This window comes from Taudactylus pleione, unplaced genomic scaffold (genome assembly GCF_031769625.1).
Source record: "Taudactylus pleione unplaced genomic scaffold, aTauple2 ptg000040l, whole genome shotgun sequence".
NCBI lineage: Eukaryota > Metazoa > Chordata > Amphibia > Anura > Myobatrachidae > Taudactylus > Taudactylus pleione.
The window spans coordinates 7,240,103-7,260,543 of NW_028284442.1; the positions used below are offsets into that span (position 1 = coordinate 7,240,103).

The 20,441-nt window shown below is 40.2% G+C and overlaps 1 protein-coding gene across 1 annotated transcript in view; it reads left to right on the plus strand.

Annotated features, from left to right (window-relative positions):
• Nucleotides 1-20,441, plus strand: part of PTPRQ (protein tyrosine phosphatase receptor type Q) — a 388,123-nt gene that overhangs the window by 259,963 nt on the left and 107,719 nt on the right. Inside the window, exons 39-43 of the mRNA XM_088455386.1 lie at nt 957-1,125; nt 6,947-7,222; nt 11,507-11,658; nt 14,192-14,333; nt 15,730-15,999. Coding sequence (XP_088311512.1) covers nt 957-1,125; nt 6,947-7,222; nt 11,507-11,658; nt 14,192-14,333; nt 15,730-15,999 — 1,009 coding nt within the window. The remainder of the gene's footprint in view (nt 1-956; nt 1,126-6,946; nt 7,223-11,506; nt 11,659-14,191; nt 14,334-15,729; nt 16,000-20,441) is intronic.

The following is a 20,441-nucleotide window of genomic DNA, read 5'->3' on the forward strand; positions in this document are numbered from 1 at the left end:
AAAAGCAATTATTTTTCATTTTAAAACATAATTTAATTAATTTGGGGGTGACTAAATGAAAAAGTTTGGGGTAATTTGAGGCAATTTTTAACACCCAAAAATGACATGTAATTATTGGGCCAACTGAGCTAACTGAAAACTTTCAAATGCCAAATGAGTCATTAGGGAGGGTATCCAAGGGGTTCTGCACTGTGTCCCGACATTTTTACATTCAAATTAAGATTTTTTTCCACCTTTTCACACCCTCGGGGGGTGCGCACAAAAAAACACAAATTCCTCTGGAAAAGCAATGCGAGTTTGGAATTGGATTCCAATGCAAATCACAGTGCAAGTTGTTGCCGTGAAAACAGCCTACACAAGCCGACTCACACCTAATTGGATTAAGTCCTATATGTTTATAAGTCTTCCACTTCCTCTCAGTTATTAAATTGTATTTATATACATATAGCAAATACCTACAGTAAATCTGGGCTGCAGCTGACCCAGTCCATCCCACAGAGCTTTATTGACAATTATTGGACAGAATCCAGTACACTGCCTTCGGCTGCCCTGATAAAGAGCAGGCTGTGCTGCTGTCCATTTTTGGACTTCCAGTAACAAAGGTATCTTTGTGGAGATGCTCCTAATTTGCTATAAGGGGGAAGAGGAGAAATAAATTATGGTAAGGTGATAATTAAAGCAAACATACAAAAGACTTGTAACCATCCCTTCTTTTGGGACATTATCTTACCAATCTGAGTCCCCCTTATACTTCCCGCTGCCATTTTGAATAATAATAATAATAACAGCTCTAATAGCCTGGTGTTTCCTGACTTGAACTGGCAGATGCAGAGTTAACTTACCTCCAACTATTAATAATAGTTATCATTTTTAGAATATTAATAACATTTTATTAATTTAGTTTTATGAAACTTGACAGTACTGTATCTTTAATGACAGGAATGTTGTTTTTCCAGAACCTGACCTCAGTTGACATTAGCAGTTCCTTAGATGGTAATGGTTTGTCTGCAATAATTGATGGTCTGGCAAAGTTCAGCCATTATAAGTTCTGGATGACTGCAAGCACCATATTTGGTGATGGAAACCAGTCTTGTGAGGTGATTGATGTTAACACTGATCAGGATGGTAAGTAACCAAACATCTTCCTCAGTGGCTTATGCCTGCCTCATACAGCTAATTACCTCCCTACCTGACCATTCTCTTTCAGTCAATTTAAAACATAAATGTACCTGGATAGGATGCATGAGACATTGGTCTCTTCAGTAATTTCTGCCCTCCTATTTTTTGTATTATTGATTTATAGATTACTGGCTAGTGTGGCTACCATATAGCCTCACCCAGCCTGTCTCACCAGCCCCATCCCTCAATATTCTCTCCAGCCCCATAGTACCCCATGTCTCTCCAGCCTTATACAACCCTGTATATTTGTAGACTTATGACCTTCCTGTTTTTCTTTCATCTCTGTCCCCCTCCCCACCTCCCTCTCTCTGAGGAAAGGGCATTTGTGGGTTGGGCCACGGGGGTGTGAGGGCATATGTTGCATTTGGGTGATCAGTGGCAGGGAACCAACTCCAAGAGCTGACAGGTGTCTTCCCCCTCCTTCCCATCTCTTACCCCCCATCTGTCCTTCTCATCTCTACCCTTCCTGTCCCCCTCCGCTGTCTGTCTCTCATTTCTGTCCCTCTCCCCATCTCTTTCATTTATGTCCATATATGTGCTCCTGCCCCCCCTTGTCCCCTTTATCCTTTTTTTTTTTTTTTTTTTTTAAATATCTTTTTATTGAACAGCAATAAAACAGTTATACATTGCACAATCCAAGAATTAGAGAAAATAAAATTGTCTGATAAACGACTAGTCTGTTTCTTGGAACAAACAATATACAAACTACTGTTAATCTTTTCAAACTTTTTTTGGAAAATAGTACAAATATAGATTGAAATTATGTCAAAGTACAAAGAAACAAAGTACTTGAATATAATATAATGTAGAAAATTACAAAATTACAAATACTGTATAAAAAAATCAATATAGTACACCGTATAGAAATGCAAGTAAATATACAATCAATGTCACTCAAACTATGCAACTTATAGAGCCAGTGTAAGCAGCAATTGAATTTTGAGTTAACCAATTATCACATCAACTTCGGTATATCAGTCAATCGTTGCGTCAATATAATCTACATCAATGCAGAATTATATTAGAAAAAAGGGGGGGAGAGTTAGAATAAAATGATAAAAGAAACAGAAGAAGAAAGAAAGGTGAAATAGAAATAGAGGGGGAATCACTGACAGAAGGTGAGAGATACCTTGTCTGGGGGGATTCACAGAGAGCTACATATAAATAGCACAAATAGGGGCATTTTAAGTGATATTTCTTAGCATAAACCATTCCGTGTGATCAAAGACTTTCCATATGTTATTCTGAATCTGGACCGGTAAACATTGTATGTATGGTTCCCATTTTTTGGAAAAAATCCGTACCCCTCTTTCGATGTTAAAGATAGCCATACGTCTCTCCGCATAAATTACCTCCAGCAGCGCAGTTTTCCATTCCATTAGTGTAGGTGCTGATTTTGAGATCCAGTAATTAAGGATAAGTTGTTTAGCTACTGTAACCATGACTCTCAGAGCAGGTTTCCATGGGCCCAAGGAGGACTCAGACTCCCATATTGAAAATTCTGCGAAAATAAGAGCTGCCGCATTTTTGGACAATTTAAGATGTATCGTATTATTTAGATAACACAAAATTTTATTCCAAAATCTATGGATCTTTCTGCAGTACCAGAGGTTATGCGAGAGAGAGGCATTAGAGCAGTCACATTTCACACAATTTCCCTCCTCCAGTGGCACAAAATGTCTCCGTTGGGCCGGGGACATATATGTACGATTTAAAATTCTAAGATGAATTTCTTGAAGTCTCGCTGACTTAAGGCAGGGTAAAACACAATCCAGATTCGCAACAAATGGCTCCAAGTCACATAATTCGGGTATCTCTGTGTGCCAAGCTTCCGCAACTGGTGCCCAAGCATGTATAGGAATTTCAATCAGGTATTTATATAAATGAGCTATTCTGAATTTGGTTGAGCGACATAAGAGTAGAATGCGACCCATTGTATCTGTGTTAATTGAGATCCATAAAGGATTATCTAAGGATTGAATGAAATGACGTACTTGTAGAAACATAAAAAATTGTGTACGAGGGATGTCATATTTATCCTGTAATTGTACAAAGGAGAGCAAATTGCCACCCGGATCAAATACATCTTTGATGGACATGATTCCCTTTTGATTCCACATTTTAAAAAGAGGAATGTCAAGTGAAGGGGGAAAACAGGGATTACCCCATAAGGGGATGTACCCCTTTATCCTTTTAATCTCTCTCCCTCTCTTTCATCTCTGTCCCTCTGCTCTCTCTTAAATCTCTGTCCCTCCTATCTCTCATCTGTCCCCTTTCTCTATCTTTCATCTCTGCTCCCCCTATCTCATGTCTCTCTTCCCCTCCCCTCTCCATCTTAGTCTCCCCCTTGTCTCCACTATTTCTATCATCTCTCACTCCCACTCTCTTTCATCACTGTCCTCTCCACTGTCTCCATATCTCTCTTCTCATTTCCCCAGGTCCAGTGATATGTTTCTCTGCACCCACAGCCTACCACCTGTGCTCCCCCAAAACCAAATGTATACTTATATACCAGCACCAAAATTGCCTATTACTGCACAGTGGAATATCTTTGAATACATCATTTTGCCACTGGTATCAGGGCATGCCTCCATTTTTGGCTTTGCATCCTACTCAGAACGAGGACCTATATGTGTGTATGTCTGTGTAGATAGATGGGTACTTAGGAAGCCACCACACACTAGTCAAACAATAGTAGGAGTGCATGGATCATAAATGGATCAATGGAGGAAAAAAAACATTAACTTAATTATGAAATATAACTGTATTCAAGATAAATTGCCTAATCCACAATAAAGCAGCACCATGTAGCACCAAAACAACACTGTACAAGGATGACTGCATAAACATCAAAGGTGAAATTAATCATATGTTATTTCATAAAGTGTCAGGGTGGGCTTTCATTTCAAGACAAAACATCATAAGGTCAAACAGGCCCAACGGTCATTACAGTGCATTATCACACTCCTTACTTAAAGGCATGGCTATTGACCAAATTAATACATACTGTACGTGCATACCAGTCCGGGGCTCCCTCCTCTCTCCCCGGCTACCGTCTACTACTGCTCATGTTCAGGTCACCGGGAAAATGGCTTGGCAGCCATTTCCCCAGTAATTTCCTACTGCACATGCGCAAAATGCTGGGAAAATGGCAGCAGGATCAGGATCATGATGATCATGATGCCATGATGGCTGCAGCTGCAGAAGGAAAAGCAGTGGGCAGCGCAGCCTTCTACATGAAGACTCACAAATATGTACATTAGCATAAGGATGTAAATCTGGCTGCTGCAGACATCTGCATTTTTTTGCTGCTCTATGTCAGACTCAAAATCAAGCCCATGAACAGCAAAGCTCAAAGCAATTACAAATGGTATATTTATAATGGGTGCAGGGTGCACACAGGCCCTGCACCCATAATTTTTTTTTATACTTACCTCTCCAATGTCCCACGGTGAAGCGCTACAGAAAACGCCAGGAAAGCGGCTGCTGCTGCCATTTTCCCAGCATTTTGCGCATGTGCAGTAGGAAATTACTGGGGAAATGGCTGCCAAGCCATTTTCCCGGTGATCTGCACATGTGCAGTAGTAGACGGTAGCCGGGGAGAGAGGAGGGAGCCCCGGACTGGTATGCACGCACAGTATGTATTAATTTGGTCAATAGCCATGCCTTTAAGTAAGGAGTGTGATAATGCACTGTAATGACCGATGGGCCTGTTTGACCTTATGATGTTTTGTCTTGGAATGAAAGCCCACCCTGACACTTTATGAAATAACATATGATTAATTTCACCTTTGATGTTTATGCAGTCATCCTTGTACAGTGTTGTTTTGGTGCTACATGGTGCTGCTTTATTGTGGATTAGGCAATTTATCTTGAATAGTTACATTTCATAGTTAAATTAATGTTTTTTTTCTCCATTGATCCATTTATGATCCATGCACTCCTACTATTGTTTGACTAGTGTGTGGTGGCTTCCTAAGTACCCATCTATCTACACAGATATACACACATATAGGTCCTCGTTCTGAGTAGGATGCAAAGCCAAAAATGGAGGCATCCCATGGAAATTGTAGGCTGGGCATACGCTGTAGAAAGCAATCACAGCTTGTACATGCACCACACCATGCCTATATACCTTGTCAGAGGATATGAGAGCAGGCAGTTTGCTTCATGTGTGGCCGGATCTCTCTGTCCGTCAAATGGGCATTTCTGATGATGGCTGCAGCTGCAGAAGGAAAAGCAGTGGGCGGCGCAGCCTTCTGCATGAAGACTTACAAATATGTACATTAGCATAAGGATGTAAATCTGGCTGCTGCAGACATCTGCATTTTTTTGCTGCTCTATGTCAGACTCAAAATCAAGCCCATGAACAGCAAAGCTCAAAGCAATTACAAATGGTATATTGCCAATAGCTCTTACACAGACATCTGCTATAGGTTCATGCAATTGTACTCATCATTATTATAACACCTCTGTCAGTAACACTGACACTGCTGCCAGCCAAGTAGAGTCTCACTGGTCCCTGGCACCACGCAGAGCTACAGTAATGCCATTGAAGACACAGTGCATTGCAGCATTTTCTACTGTACTTTTTTTTTTTTTTTCAAAACTCGTAATAAATAAATGACAATTACTAAAGTTGATTGAAAATGTCAATTATAAAAATGATTTAGAAATGTTGCTATTCTATACATATGTATTATATATAAAAGCAAGTACAGTATCAGTCTGGGAGCGGGTCTTCACAGACTCCTTTCCCCAGGTGGGAGGGAGGCTTCTGCCTGGCTTCCTGCAGCAGCACAGCACCACCAGTGCTGTCTGTCTGAGATTCAGGAGTACAGCCAGCCCGGACCTATGTAAAGTACAGGGGCAGGACGGGGGTATCGGCCTACAACATCCAAGGCCACTGCAAGCACTATGGGGTCTATTTACTAAGCAGTGTTAGGAGACAGAGTGAAAAGTGATAAGGTGCCAGCCAATCAGCTCCCAGCTGTCATTTTTCAAACACAGCCTGTGAAATGGCAGTTAGGAGCTGATTGGCTGGTACCTTATCACTTTTCACTCTGTCTCCTAACACTGCTTAGTAAATAGACCCCTAAGTACAATAAGTACACCTTTTTCAGAGACATGCTCTTTGTAGTGTTAAACTGCCTAAGTGGCGCCCTTCCAGGTGTCGGCACCCTAGACAGCTGCCTGCCTAATGGTAGCGCTGGCCCTGCCTGCCCCCTCTCTTTCATCTCTTTCCCCTTCTCTCTATCATCTCTGTCAATCTTGTTCCTCCCATCTCTCTCATCTGTTTCCCTCATAAGAGAATAATTAATCTTTTAGTATCTTCTTCTATATTTAATACATAATGATTGCCCTCGATTTAAGTGTATAGGTATTCTCCTCCTTATGATTATCTAGGTAGCTTAAACAGCATGCTTTCTGAGCCACCTTATTTTATTCAGTGAATTTGCAGCGGTTTCTAAACCTATCGCTTAGTTAAACCGGGGTTTCCATACTTCTAATGGTAAAACCATAAACATTGATGATGATTCGATGGACTATCTTATTCTAGAGTGTGGTTTCTCCTCAGTTTTGCGGCAGGTTTGAGTTTAGTAAATCTGCATAATGTAATATCATTGGTAAACTGCAGCAAAACCGCCGGGATTTCAAACCTGCTGCTTTGTAAATTTCCCCCTGATGCTTATTCTTCTGCAGTCTGTTCAGCATAGGACTGTAGATTTGCCATGTTTAATATCACGCTGTCTTGTGTCATTTGTAGTCCCAGAATCTTCACCTATTATCAGAGACTGCAGGAATCTAACATCTACAACGGTGCTGTTATCATGGGATCCTCCTGAGCACTCAAATGGTATTATAACTGGTTACTACTTACAGATTTATGGACCACAGGGAAACTATTCTTTGTCAACCACTCAAGTCTCCATTATTTTGGAGGATCTTTTACCATTCACGCAGTTTTTTATCTATGTTGCTGCAAGAACAATTAAAGGAACAGGTCCTCCTAGCCAGCTTGCCTTTCACACAGATGAAGCAGGTAATAGTCATATTACATATTTGTGCTAAATTAATATAATCAGGAAGACAATCCTTTGTAATCCTGTACATGTTTCCAGTTTCACTACGTTTATCTCCTGTCTCATGTGTCTTCCTGAAATATTACATTCCTCTAACAAGGTCAGAACTGTACATGATATATTCCTCTCGTGTGCTTACATTTCAGTGCTCTAACAGGTTCAGTTATGCTACAAAAACTGTACATACAATAGTAGTATATTCTGGTTTTAGTTATATATATTTTTTTATCTAACTGGTAATCGTAGTGGAGTTACCTATCCTGCGTAATAAACAAATATAATTACATAATATTATACAATATAATGAAACCAATTTTGTCAATTGTTCTTCAACTTAGTAACAATGCTAAATTTTGCACAATACCACAACGTGTCTTGTATTATAAATAATACAAGTACTTGTATTATCTCAAATATGAAATCAAATGCACCTTCACCTTTCAGCACTCGCTGCCATGCTTTACATCATAGCTGATCATCTACAGGCGCATAACCACTCTGAGCAAAGTTATTCTGCATCTGCACATCTGATTCTATATATTTATATATATTTTATTATCATTGTGGGTTTCAACATGTAAATCAAAGGCACATGTCTTGCTGAACTGGAAATATCATCTGGAAGTAAAGTTGATAAATCTATTTGCCTTTCCCACTCATTAATTTACATTTTGGCATTTTTATACCAAAATACTGATTGATTTCTTTTTTCAACACTCAAATAACTCCTGAAAGTTTTTCAAGTGACAAGTATTAACTTTTTCTTGTGTACAATGTATTGGATAATAGTAGTACATTAATGTAGGCATAAGCTACAGATTAAGGTGAATTCCCTCAGACTGACATCTTTGATGGGCCACTACCGTATCAGATCATTCAAATATTTTTCTCATCAAATGAAATTAAAATTTTGCAGACAAACAAATAGTTTGCTGCATAATTGATCCTATCCTTCAGCAGTGAGGATAATAAGAACATTTTTATATTTTATACAAATAGACCAGGTTTTTTGGGTGTTTTTTTTTAGTCTTTTATTGGATAAAAAAACGAAATAAGATTAAAATATAATCTCAATGTATGCAATTGGATGTTAAAATATTCAGCCTATTTTCTATAGTATTTTATGTTTTACGGTCAAACACTATTTTAAAGTTTTCCACCTCAGTGTAAAATGAGGTCACATTCTAAAAACACTACAAACGTTAAGTTAAATAAATAAAATCATAAATAGTAGTTTTCAATTGACCATTAAAGTTTTATCTCATTAAACGATTGTTTTAGCTTAGAAAATGTCTACACATGGCTTTTCATGGATGAATCACGTTTGTACAAATAGATAAAATGTTGAGAAATAAAAAAAATCTTAACATTAATTTCCAACCCTGGATATGAGACAATAGGCCTGATTCAGAATTTGTACGTTATTAGCACAGCAGCTGCATCTTTAGCTAAAATATGCGAATGCCACAATAGGCATCTTGTGTGAATAGACACCTCTTGACGCTTATGTGATCCGCTGCTGCGTCCGAGGACACAGCATCGGAACACTCTGTGTCCAATTTACTCAGTGTGGCCGGTGGTTTCACACAGCTGTAACAAATGAAGCTGTGTACAAAGATGCAGCCGCTGGCTGCACGCCAAGAAAGTGGGGCTTGCATGCCCCATTTTCTGGGACACTACCTGACGCCACCCCCGCTCCACCCCCAAACGGTCGCAACCTATAACACTAGCGCACACAGGGGGGGTTTCTGAGTACCCAGAAAACCCACCCTGACAGACGGAATCGGTATGAAATACCGATTCCCGGCAGCGGCAGCCCAACTGCTGAATAGATCCCGGCAGCGGCAGCCCAGCAGCGCTGGAAATCCTGATCGTCCTCAGGTAAGTAATCACTAACCTAACCCCCCTAACCCTAACCCTCCTTAGGGGTGCCTAACCCTAACCTCCTCCCCAAGTGCCTAACCCTAATCCTCCCTGTAAGTGCCTAACCCTACCCCCCCCTTCCCTGCTGCCTAAACCTAAGTCCCCCGGGGGGGTGCCTAACCCTAACCCTCCCTTCCCCCAGCCTAACCCTAACCCTCCCAGGGGGGTGCCTAACCCTAAGTCCTCCCCCCACGCGGCTGTCCACTCGCAGTGCCTGGCATCCCTTCGATCGGGATGCCGGGCGCCTGTCTCCCAGCATCGGGAAAATGACAGGCGTCTAGATATAGACGCCTGTCATTTAACCCACACCGGGATAAAGCAATCGGGAAGCCGGCTGTCGGGATCATGTCAGCCAGTTTCCCGATTGCATCCCTGACAGACTGGAGAGCAAGCACCATCTTCTTAAGCCCCGCCCCCTCGCTGCAAAATGCTGCAATTTGCGGGTCAATCGAGAGGAGGCAGAGCAAATATGGCATGATTCCATTAGAATTGCATCATTTGGCTCTGCCCCCTCCTGATTGACCCGCGAATCGAGGCATTTAGTCGCTGGGGGGAGGGGCCTAATGACATGGTGCCAGTCTGCCAGGTTCCATCCTCATCACTGGTCTACAACCCGCAGCTGCTGCAAGGTAAGTGTGTGTGCAATGTATGCGTGACATATAGTAGGTTTGTGTGTAAGGTATGTGTGACATATGTATGTGTGTGTATATCTATGTGTGTATGTGTGTGTGTGTGTGTGTGTGTATATATATGAAATACCGATTCCCGGCAGCGGCAGCCCAACTGCTGAATAGATCCCGGCAGCGGCAGCCCAGCAGCGCTGGAAATCCTGATCGTCCTCAGGTAAGTAATCACTAACCTAACCCCCCTAACCCTAACCCTCCTTAGGGGTGCCTAACCCTAACCTCCTCCCCAAGTGCCTAACCCTAATCCTCCCTGTAAGTGCCTAACCCTACCCCCCCCTTCCCTGCTGCCTAAACCTAAGTCCCCCGGGGGGGGTGCCTAACCCTAACCCTCCCTTCCCCCAGCCTAACCCTAACCCTCCCAGGGGGGTGCCTAACCCTAAGTCCTCCCCCCACGCGGCTGTCCGCTCGCAGTGCCTGGCATCCCTTCGATCGGGATGCCGGGCGCCTGTCTCCCAGCATCGGGAAAATGACAGGCGTCTAGATATAGACGCCTGTCATTTAACCCACACCGGGATAAAGCAATCGGGAAGCTGGCTGTCGGGATCATGTCAGCCAGTTTCCCGATTGCATCCCTGACAGACTGGAGAGCAAGCACCATCTTCTTAAGCCCCGCCCCCTCGCTGCAAAATGCTGCAATTTGCGGGTCAATCGAGAGGAGGCAGAGCAAATATGGCATGATTCCATTAGAATTGCATCATTTGGCTCTGCCCCCTCCTGATTGACCCGCGAATCGAGGCATTTAGTCGCTGGGGGGAGGGGCCTAATGACATGGTGCCAGTCTGCCAGGTTCCATCCTCATCACTGGTCTACAACCCGCAGCTGCTGCAAGGTAAGTGTGTGTGCAATGTATGCGTGACATATAGTAGGTTTGTGTGTAAGGTATGTGTGACATATGTATGTGTGTGTATATCTATGTGTGTATGTGTGTGTGTGTGTATATATATATATATATATACACACACATATGTGTATATATATATATATACATACAGTAGATATATGTGTGTGTGTGTGTGTGTGTGTGTGTGTGTGTGTGTGTGTGTGTGTGTGTGTGTGTGTGTGTGTGTGTGTGTGTGTGTGTGTGTGTGTGTGTGTGTGTGTGGAAACACCCCTGTAAAATTTCTGCGTTTGCCCTTGTATCAATCAGGCTGCGGTGTCTGGGCACTGAGTGCATCAGAGTTATACACAAACCATTGGACTAAATCAGCACAATAGATAGATAGATAGATAGATAGATAGATAGATAGATAGATAGATAGATAGAGTAATTTTACATTACTCAAATATGTTCTGTATGGAAATAAATAATTAAACAAGTAATAAACAAGAAAGAATTACAGCATGGTACAGTAACAGTGCAATATATTGTATCAGGGAAGTGTTGAATGATGGGACAGGTAAAACCAGAGGTTCGGGAGAGTAGCATTAAAATGCATTGTGGATTGGAGAACTGTGGAAAGAATATAAAATCCATTAAATGCAATATAAATTCTCTATATATTCAGAAATGAGAACTGATCTTACAGGGCACCAAAAAGTCTAGTTACGGCTCTGCTTGTTGGCGTAGCTCTGGGGGTATTATATTGTATGCCAGATCACACTGAAGATAATTCAGCACCTGTTTTTTTTTTGCAGAGCCCTCAGCACCTCCTCAGAACTTAACTTGTATCAATGCAAGTGATAACTCTGCCTGGTTACAGTGGAGGCCTAGTCCAAGACCTAATGGGATAGTGTATGTGTACAGCTTTAGAATTGTGGAAAACAGCACTCAGTCCATATTTTTTCAGGTAAATTCTATCTTGCCTTAAAGCTGGTGTAGATGTACATTCATAGATGTTCATGTATCTCTGACAGAGAATGTTTTAAACTCCCTAATGGATGAAGTCTGTTTTTCGTCCTCCTTTAATAAATACCTAACAAATAAAACCTTCATTAAATAAATAACTTTAAAATCATCAGATTATTTTTGATATCGAATTGAATTATTAATAAATTAGTATGGTGGCTTGAGAACCTCAGAGATGTTTTGTATGGTTGGGTCTACAGTTATTTTTTTATCACATTTTCAGTATGTTACCTCTGGTGACCTCTCTATCATTTATGGTGGGTCTGTGCTGTCTGTTTTGGTCAGTCTATTTCATTATGACCTGTGTTTTTAAACTCATGATGCAGGCTTTTAGCTTTATTACTTGCTCGTGGATATGTAGGGTGTGTAACTTCTTACTCCTAGATGTAGTCGCAGTGCTCCCACTCTGGGTTAATTGTCTCCCCTCCTCCTCTGTCTTCCTTTCTTTTGTTTTCTCTTTTTCTTTCCCTTTGGTATTTGTTCTTTCTACAGTTTTAGGGTTTTTATTTGTAAATTTGTCAAATATATTAACCATGAGTCTTTGTTTGTACTCTCATGCTTGGGAATGTGATCCCTTTATTCATTTAATTTTGATGCTTTTTGGATATGTTACTTTACACTTGTATGTACATTCTGTCTTTTGCAATAAAAACTACTGTTTAAAAAAAAATGTTAGGATGGTGGCATACAAAAAGAATGAAAAACAAACAAGACAATGACTTGCATACAAAAACTCAATCATTGGTGTTCAACTCTCCCCCAATCCACAAAAACACCCGCCGGATGGGCAGTCCTTCCAGTTGGTACCATAAAGGCCTAATACATAATCATTTGTGTTGAGAGTACAGTCAGCTAATATAAAATACCCTATTCACAAATAAAAATATGTTCTTTCCGCCACCAGGAGCAACAACACAACAAAAATTATAGGGAGGAAGGGAAATTCCAGAAGACAAGCGCAATGATGTAATCTGTCAATCCCTAATAACACTTCCAAAACTATGCCCCTAAAAACCTAGTAGGTTCCCTAATCACTAGGGAAAAGAGACTGTACATGACCACCTCCAAGTGTCAATCACTTATTTCTATAAGGGGGGTTGACTCACCACTCAACCTTTGGGTTTAAAGTGGACTCAGGCTTATAAGTCAGCCTTACGCTTCACAATCATTCACACCAATATCTGCCCCACCCTAATTTCTCTACCACACAAACATACACACTAAAGCTGGGTACACACTGAAAGATATATTGGCCGATCAATTGACCATCGGCCAGTGTGTACCCGCGATATGTCTGTGAATGACGTAATTCACAGACATATTCACAGCCTATGGACAGATATGTCTGCAGACTTATCTCTGTTCATCGGCAAGTGTGTACTGGTGGTCTGCAGACCGCCCATACACATACAGCGGCAGCCTTGGGGAGGGATGGCGGGACACGCCCCTGACACGTCCCTCGGCTGCCAGGACCTTCGGGCAGACACAGATGATGGCCGTTCAGTGTGTATGAATGACCATCATCTGCAGATATATCTCATATATATATCTCACTCGATCTGCAGATATATCTGTGCAGTGTGTACCCAGCATAACAGTAACCTGCCAGTATATTTATGGCCTGTGAGAGGAAACTGATACAAAATCAAAGAGAACTTACAAACTATAGACAAATAGTGCCCTGGTCTGTGAGTACCATGTCCCTGGTACTGTGAGTCAGCAATGCAAACCACTGTGCCATTCTCTTATCATGGTAGTAAAGTAAAAGTAATAACTTATTAGATATAAGGTAGTTCTTCTCTTTAGCCTCTTAATAACTGGAGCTAAATCATACATTTGTGAAAAGACTAAAATGTAACCATTTTAAATTGTGTGTGTGTGTTACACAGTATATGACTGTGTATTTTTTTGAGGCTATATGGGTAATAAGAAGGTCTGTGTTTAAATGTACAGTTTAATATATTTTTGTTGCTCTCTGTATTAATATTGGCAACGTTGTTGACTTTTAGTTATATGGATAATTAAATCACTTTTAAGTATGAATTATAGTTAAAAGATGGAAATAATTGTTAACACAGTAGTTTGCATTAAACTATGCCATAATATGATGAACTGTGTAATGTACACTGCAATTTGTGGAAATATATTTATTTTCTACTATAGTTATGGTAACTATTACTTTCTTCAAGAGCATAACATATTAGCGTTCATTCTAGAACCCTGCACCTGTTACAACCTGTGCAGCTCCTCTTTCCTGCCTGGGTTGTCACTCTCTGCTCTGGTGCTTCTAGCACACTCAGCTGATGCAACAAACTTCTGGTACGCGGATCAACAGAAACACAAGAGCAGAGAGTGACATCCCAGGCAGGAAAGAAGAACTACATGGGTGGTGACAAGTGCAGAGTGCTAGAATGGACGCTACATCTGATGCACCCTAAATTTGGAAATTCAGTTTGTTTCTTTTTGTCTGCCAGAATATATCGGGTGATCAGACTGAAGGGAAGCTCACTCTATTGGAACCTTTTAAAACCTACTTAGCCAGCGTATCTGCATACACAAAAGTAGGAAATGGGAACCAGGTCAGCAACACTGTTCAATTCACAACAAAAGAATCTGGTAAGTACAATCAATAATTTTGTCATAAGGAATCAAGAGTAATAAACATTATTTTCTGCATTGAACCTTATGGTGCAAACAATACATCATTACAATTATGAAAGACACTTTATCAATAAAAATGCAGACGAAGAAAAAACACTTTTCATCTGAAAACGCACACATCTAAAGGCCCCCATACATCAGCAAATGATTGCAGCAATTGTGCAATTTACAATCGATTGTGTATAAAAATCTTTCCCTTTTTCAATCGATTGTGCCAATTCTGCAATCGATTGAAAAAGGTCAAAAGATTGCACGATTTCTGCAATCAATTGCTGATTTATGGGGGCCTTTAGTCAGTGAAAAACATAGGACATATGTTCACATGATGACGCCTCAAAATCAAATCCAGAACAAAAAGATGTTCCATTGGTGTAACTCACTGTCAAGTTTAGTGCATGTCAGCTGTCAAGTATGGTGCGTGATTCCCTCATCATCGACCACAGAGCCCTTCACTTACAGTATATATTGCACCAAATACTAATGTAAAGCTTTATTGTGTGGATCTTGTTATGATTTCTCTTCCTCACTTTAGTGTCCTTTAGTTTATTATGAATTCACAATTGTTTATGTGCATTCAAAATTTTCATTACATTTTTGTATATATATAGCTGCCACTTTATAACACCACCCTCCTTTACCATCAGATATATTTTACAAAAATTCCATTATTTTTTTAAGCTGGCATCAAGAAGAGGTTGCAATGTACTAACACCATTTATATAGTGTCTTGTGCACTTTGTGTTATCTAAAAATCTGGAGAAGTTCCCGCTGCTCACTACAGCTAGGAGAGGAAAGAAGTGTTCCTTTTAAGTCTGGCTTTCTAATTCTGATGCATAAAAAGTACTTTAATAGGAACAGTATACTGTATGTTCCTATCTGTCATGTGCACATGTCCTCCTGTTTCCTGCTGTAAGTTCCAGAGCACAGACAGTCAGATTCAGCCAGTTGCTGGTGACAATCTGAATACCCAGAAAGGTGGCTGGGAATTAATGATGTGGTTCCTGGCTTGGCCACTGAACACTCAACATTCAGCCAAGTGTTTCTCATTGTGGACAATGTGCACTTTTGCAATCAAGAGTGAAGAGCAACAGTGTTGAAAATCCACAGCTGATGCTGACCATTATCACAGAGATATTATAGATTCTTTTTTATTTGTCACTCTGTGCCCTGGTTTCTAAGAGTAAAACAATACAGTATACTGTAGCAGTTCGATCACAAACATGGAAGGACACATTTTGGGTTATAAATTCACCATGCCAAATGGCTTTGCAGTGCATAGTTATGGAATGTACCTATTTTTGTAATCTTGTCATTAAAGTTCTACTTCATGAAGGTTAATCTCTTTGTTAAGTTCCAGACTCTGTCCAGAATATTCAATGTATGGCAACAAGTTGGCAGTCCATACTAGTCCTGTGGGATCCACCATCTCGGCCAAATGGAATAACAACTCATTACATATTAACATTTCAAAGTATTTCTACCTCGGTCCCATCTACTGATAATGCCTACACCTTCAGAGATCTGCTCTCTAATACCACCTACTACTTCTCAGTCACAGCTGTAAATGCTGCTGGTGAAGGGATAGAGCAAGTATGTAATGCTACTACCAAGTCTGAAGAAGGTAAGTTTAACCAACAGTTTTATAGCGTGAGTTTTCGTTTAACGTTAATGTTTTTCAGGGTGGGGACCCTCAGAGAATTCCATGTTGCTCATGACATGAATGTAAAATGTATACATTAAACTGTATTCACTGTCTACTCCATATCATAATCTACATAGACTGTAACATTAATGGAGGCTGTATAGTACGGGCAATCTCTGTGCATAGTTTTTCTGCATTGATGAATTGTAGTGTTAATGTTCTTTAAGATTCTAAATGGCATTTTCTTATACAGAGAGTGATGCAGTTACATGATAGGAAATTAAAAAAAAAAAAGAACTGAAAAAAAGTTTTACAAAAAATCTAGATAAAGTGTATTTAATAAATGTATGCAGCTCTTAAACCTGTTGCTGTATGTACAGTACAAGCAGCTAAGACAACAGTCATACTAGATAAGCAACTGGGTGTATATTTCTTTTTAGATTACATTGCCTGGATTGGGCTGGTGTGGATTAGGGGTTCAGCAAGATATATTGCCTTACAGTACTTATTGAATATCATCCTTTTAAAGTTATTACGTTCATCAACCACCGACCCAGTTGCAAACTTGGATCGTGCTTTTAGCAAGCATCTCTGAATGGTAGAATTAGTGTATCCACGTTCCAAAAAGCGCGTTTTCATATCCAGGATCTGTCTCTCTTCAATCTCTTCCTCAGCGTTTAATCTCAAGACCCTTAGGAACTGTGAGATTTGGGAGGAAGCTGCGTCTGAAAGAGTATTTTTCTGATGATCCTTCATGTGACAGTATAGAAGTATATCCATTTAAGAAACCTGGTAATTTTGACCCGCAATCAGCTAATGGGTCGGTGGTTGATGAACGTAATAACTTTAAAAGGATGATCTATACCAGCAGATATGACAATAAGTCTAATAAGATAAACAAATCGATTAGACAGAACTGGCCTATATTGGCATCAGATCCTATATTGAAGAAGAGCATGCAGCACCCACCTATGATGGCCTACAGGCGGGGCCCTAACTTAAAACAACTGTTGATGCGACAGCGTAGCCAGCCTGATGATGCACCTAGTGTTAACTGGTTGAAGTCAACTAGGAAGGGTTGTTTCAGATGCCCTAATTGTGTGACATGTCGCTCGATGGTGACGGGTGCGACATTTCCACACCCACATAGTGGCAAACCGATTAAAATCCTGCACAACCTCTATTGCACATTGGACCACATCATTTATATGATCACATGTCCATGTGGACTTGCATATGTGGGCCTTACTACCCGAAACTTTAGAGAGCGGATGGCGAACCATAGAAGCTCGATACGTACAGCTATTGCATCAGGGACATCTGATAAACCAGTAGCTAGACACTGGCAGAGAAACAATCACCAGCTATCAGCCCTGAGATGTCGATTGATTGATTGGGTCCCTCCTCATCCAAGAGGAGGTGGTCGTGAACTTATGCTACACAGACTGGAAGCACGTTGGATATATAGACTGGATACGATCTCACCTAGGGGACTGAATGAGCATAATGCTCTTCGTTCCTATTTATCACATTGATATTATAGGCTATATTCTTGATCCCATAATAGCCGTTATATGATAAAGTTCTCCAAGGAATTTCTTTAAAAATTCTTGAAAAAATTGTTTTCTTTAATTGATTTTTTGGGGCTAATACAGTACTCCACTAAATGTATTTTATATGTGTAGGTTTTTTCCTTCACATAGTTAAATCCTTTTATATCTATAAATGTTAGTTTGTTGTTTAAATTGTATTACTTGTTTATTGTCTATTAGATACTTGATATGTACTACAAGGGTCCTGATGCCCGCTTATCCCTGGAATTGCTGTCCTCTATAGCTATTTTTTGGTGTTTATCCTGATTATGTACGATGCACTATGTATTATGTATGCCTCCATGGGCGTTTTTTTATTGATATTCTGCCCTAGTTGTTGTTAGTAATTGGATAGCCTTGTGGGCGTGGCTAGTAGCTGCCCTGTGTTGTAGTCTGTGAACTACCTGTAATCCGACTTGCCCCTATGTACGCTGATCACCTGATCGGAAGCAGTGTGACTTCCGGGTGATGCATTCCACCGCGTATGGATTAATCCAGCGTCGTTTGCTGGATATCACATTACCGGAAGTGGAGTGGCTTCCGGGTGATGCGCTCCACCGGGTGGAATGCACGCGGTCTGTGAGTGGCAAGAGCACCATGAGGACAGCATTTAAGGGCCAGGCGGGCGCCAGGTAAGTAGGATCTTACCCTAAGGGGAGAGCTGTACTCGGTTGCCACCGTGCAAGTGAAGGCTTGATTGCTTGAAAAAGGTCCGTTTGGGGACGAAACGTCGCTGCCTGTATGTAAGCCTATCATTGATTTATTGGAATAAATAAGCTGCCAATGTGCTCTGTGCTCTTTTATCAAGACAATAACACATTGGCTCTGAAACGTTGACAACTATTTGATAGTGCATTGTGATTGATTATCAGCTCCGGAGTACCGTCTAACATTTTTCAGATCTCTATGAGTGTACCTCTGGAGAGGCACCCGGGCCAGTTGTTTCATTGATTGTATGGAGTGCCGGACTATTGCTATATTATATATATATATATATATATATATATATATATATATATATATATATATAGACCTTCCAATAAACAGAGGCACTCTGAGACTGGTAAATCAGCAAGCGTGTAATGAAAACAGACACCAACCTGGACACAATCAATCCGAAGGGATTAAATGAACAAATCCAATGGAGTGTTTTTAAATAATTCTAAAAATTGTTTTTTCAATGACACTGGGGTCATGAGTTTTCCTTATGGAGAATTATTCAGTTCTATAACACAGTGTATGTTTTAAGCATATAAAATTTTCACACAGGCTCACTTATTTCACGATTTGATTCATTGTCGTACACATGGCATCTTATAGTTATATTCATTTCACATATACACATTTAGGATTTTTTTCACACACATGTTTTTGCCATATCTAAGGCATCCTATTTTTAATGTATTTTTACTTTCAATACATACACTGTTCATTATTTTAGCACTTACAGTACACATTTGTTACTTCATTTACCTTTTTTCTGTGCTTTTATTGTTATTTTGTCTCATTCATATACAGCATGTCATATAGCCCGTTGATTTGATTGTAATTTATGTTATATATATTTATGCTGGGACTCAGTGGAATTTGTTACAGTTGCACACTTTGGGTTGACCCGATTGTTACATCCTCATATGTTTCCGGCATGCTCCTTAATTCAATCACTCTTACTATTTTTCACATCTTCATCTTTCACTTTCTACGGTGACCCATGTTGGCTTATTTTAGAACACTTTGTATTTTTTATGGCACTCATGTTTTGCTTTATATCTTTATGCTCCATCAGGGCTTCCGTACTGGGTAAACGTTGCTATGGCAACGGGACGCAGTCGGTGCCCTGACGTCACTGGGGGAGCGGTTTCTGACTTCCTGGTGTACGGTGTTACATGCATGGCGGGCTTTTTCTTTGTATTTAAGGTTAGTCATTTTTTCATTTTTGTATGCCTTGACAAAGGGACACGTTTGGTCCCGAAACGTTGGTGTCTGTTTTCATTACACGCTTGCTGATTTACCAGTCTCAGAGTGCCTCTGTTTATTGGAAGGTCTGGATGAAAGTATGTACGGAGGGCACCTGAGCAGTTTATGGAGGAGGGAGAGTGCCGGTCCACAAGAGATTGTATATATATATATATATATATATATATATATAAAATAAGCAGACAGTTCGGCACTCAATAGAAAATAACAGTAAAAACTTAACTTGCCCTGGTGCCTTCCATATGTAACTCTTCACCGGCACCGTATATATGTATATATATTAGGGATGTGCAGGCTCGGATAGGTTCGAGTTTGCACGCCGAGTTCTGATTTTTCCCTCCAAAAAAACGGAACTCAGAAAGAGGCAAAACGTCATCTTGCATGGACAAACATCATCATTCCTGGACTGAACCTATCCGAGCCTGCACATCCCTAATATATATATATATATATATTTATATACATATAGCCGCACTTACTCACGGACACATGTAAGTGAATCAACCCCATTAAGTCTATAAGATATACTACCTAGACATTAAACAGCAGGTCCAAGTGAGAAAACAAAACAAAAAAAACAAAAAATATATATATATATATATATATATATATATATATATACACACACACAATTTGTCTCATAACACAAAATGTCAATTTAGCATTTATGCTCAGAATCAGACTCATCATTGCGATTTCCTGTGGTCAGTATGGAATACCCCTATCTTATCATGTATAGCTTTTCCATCTGTTATATGTGCTCTTCTCACAATTGATGCCACAATGCAGCATTTATAGTATATATAGTGTAGTTATACAAATAACAGGAGCATAGGTGAGCCATGCCACAAA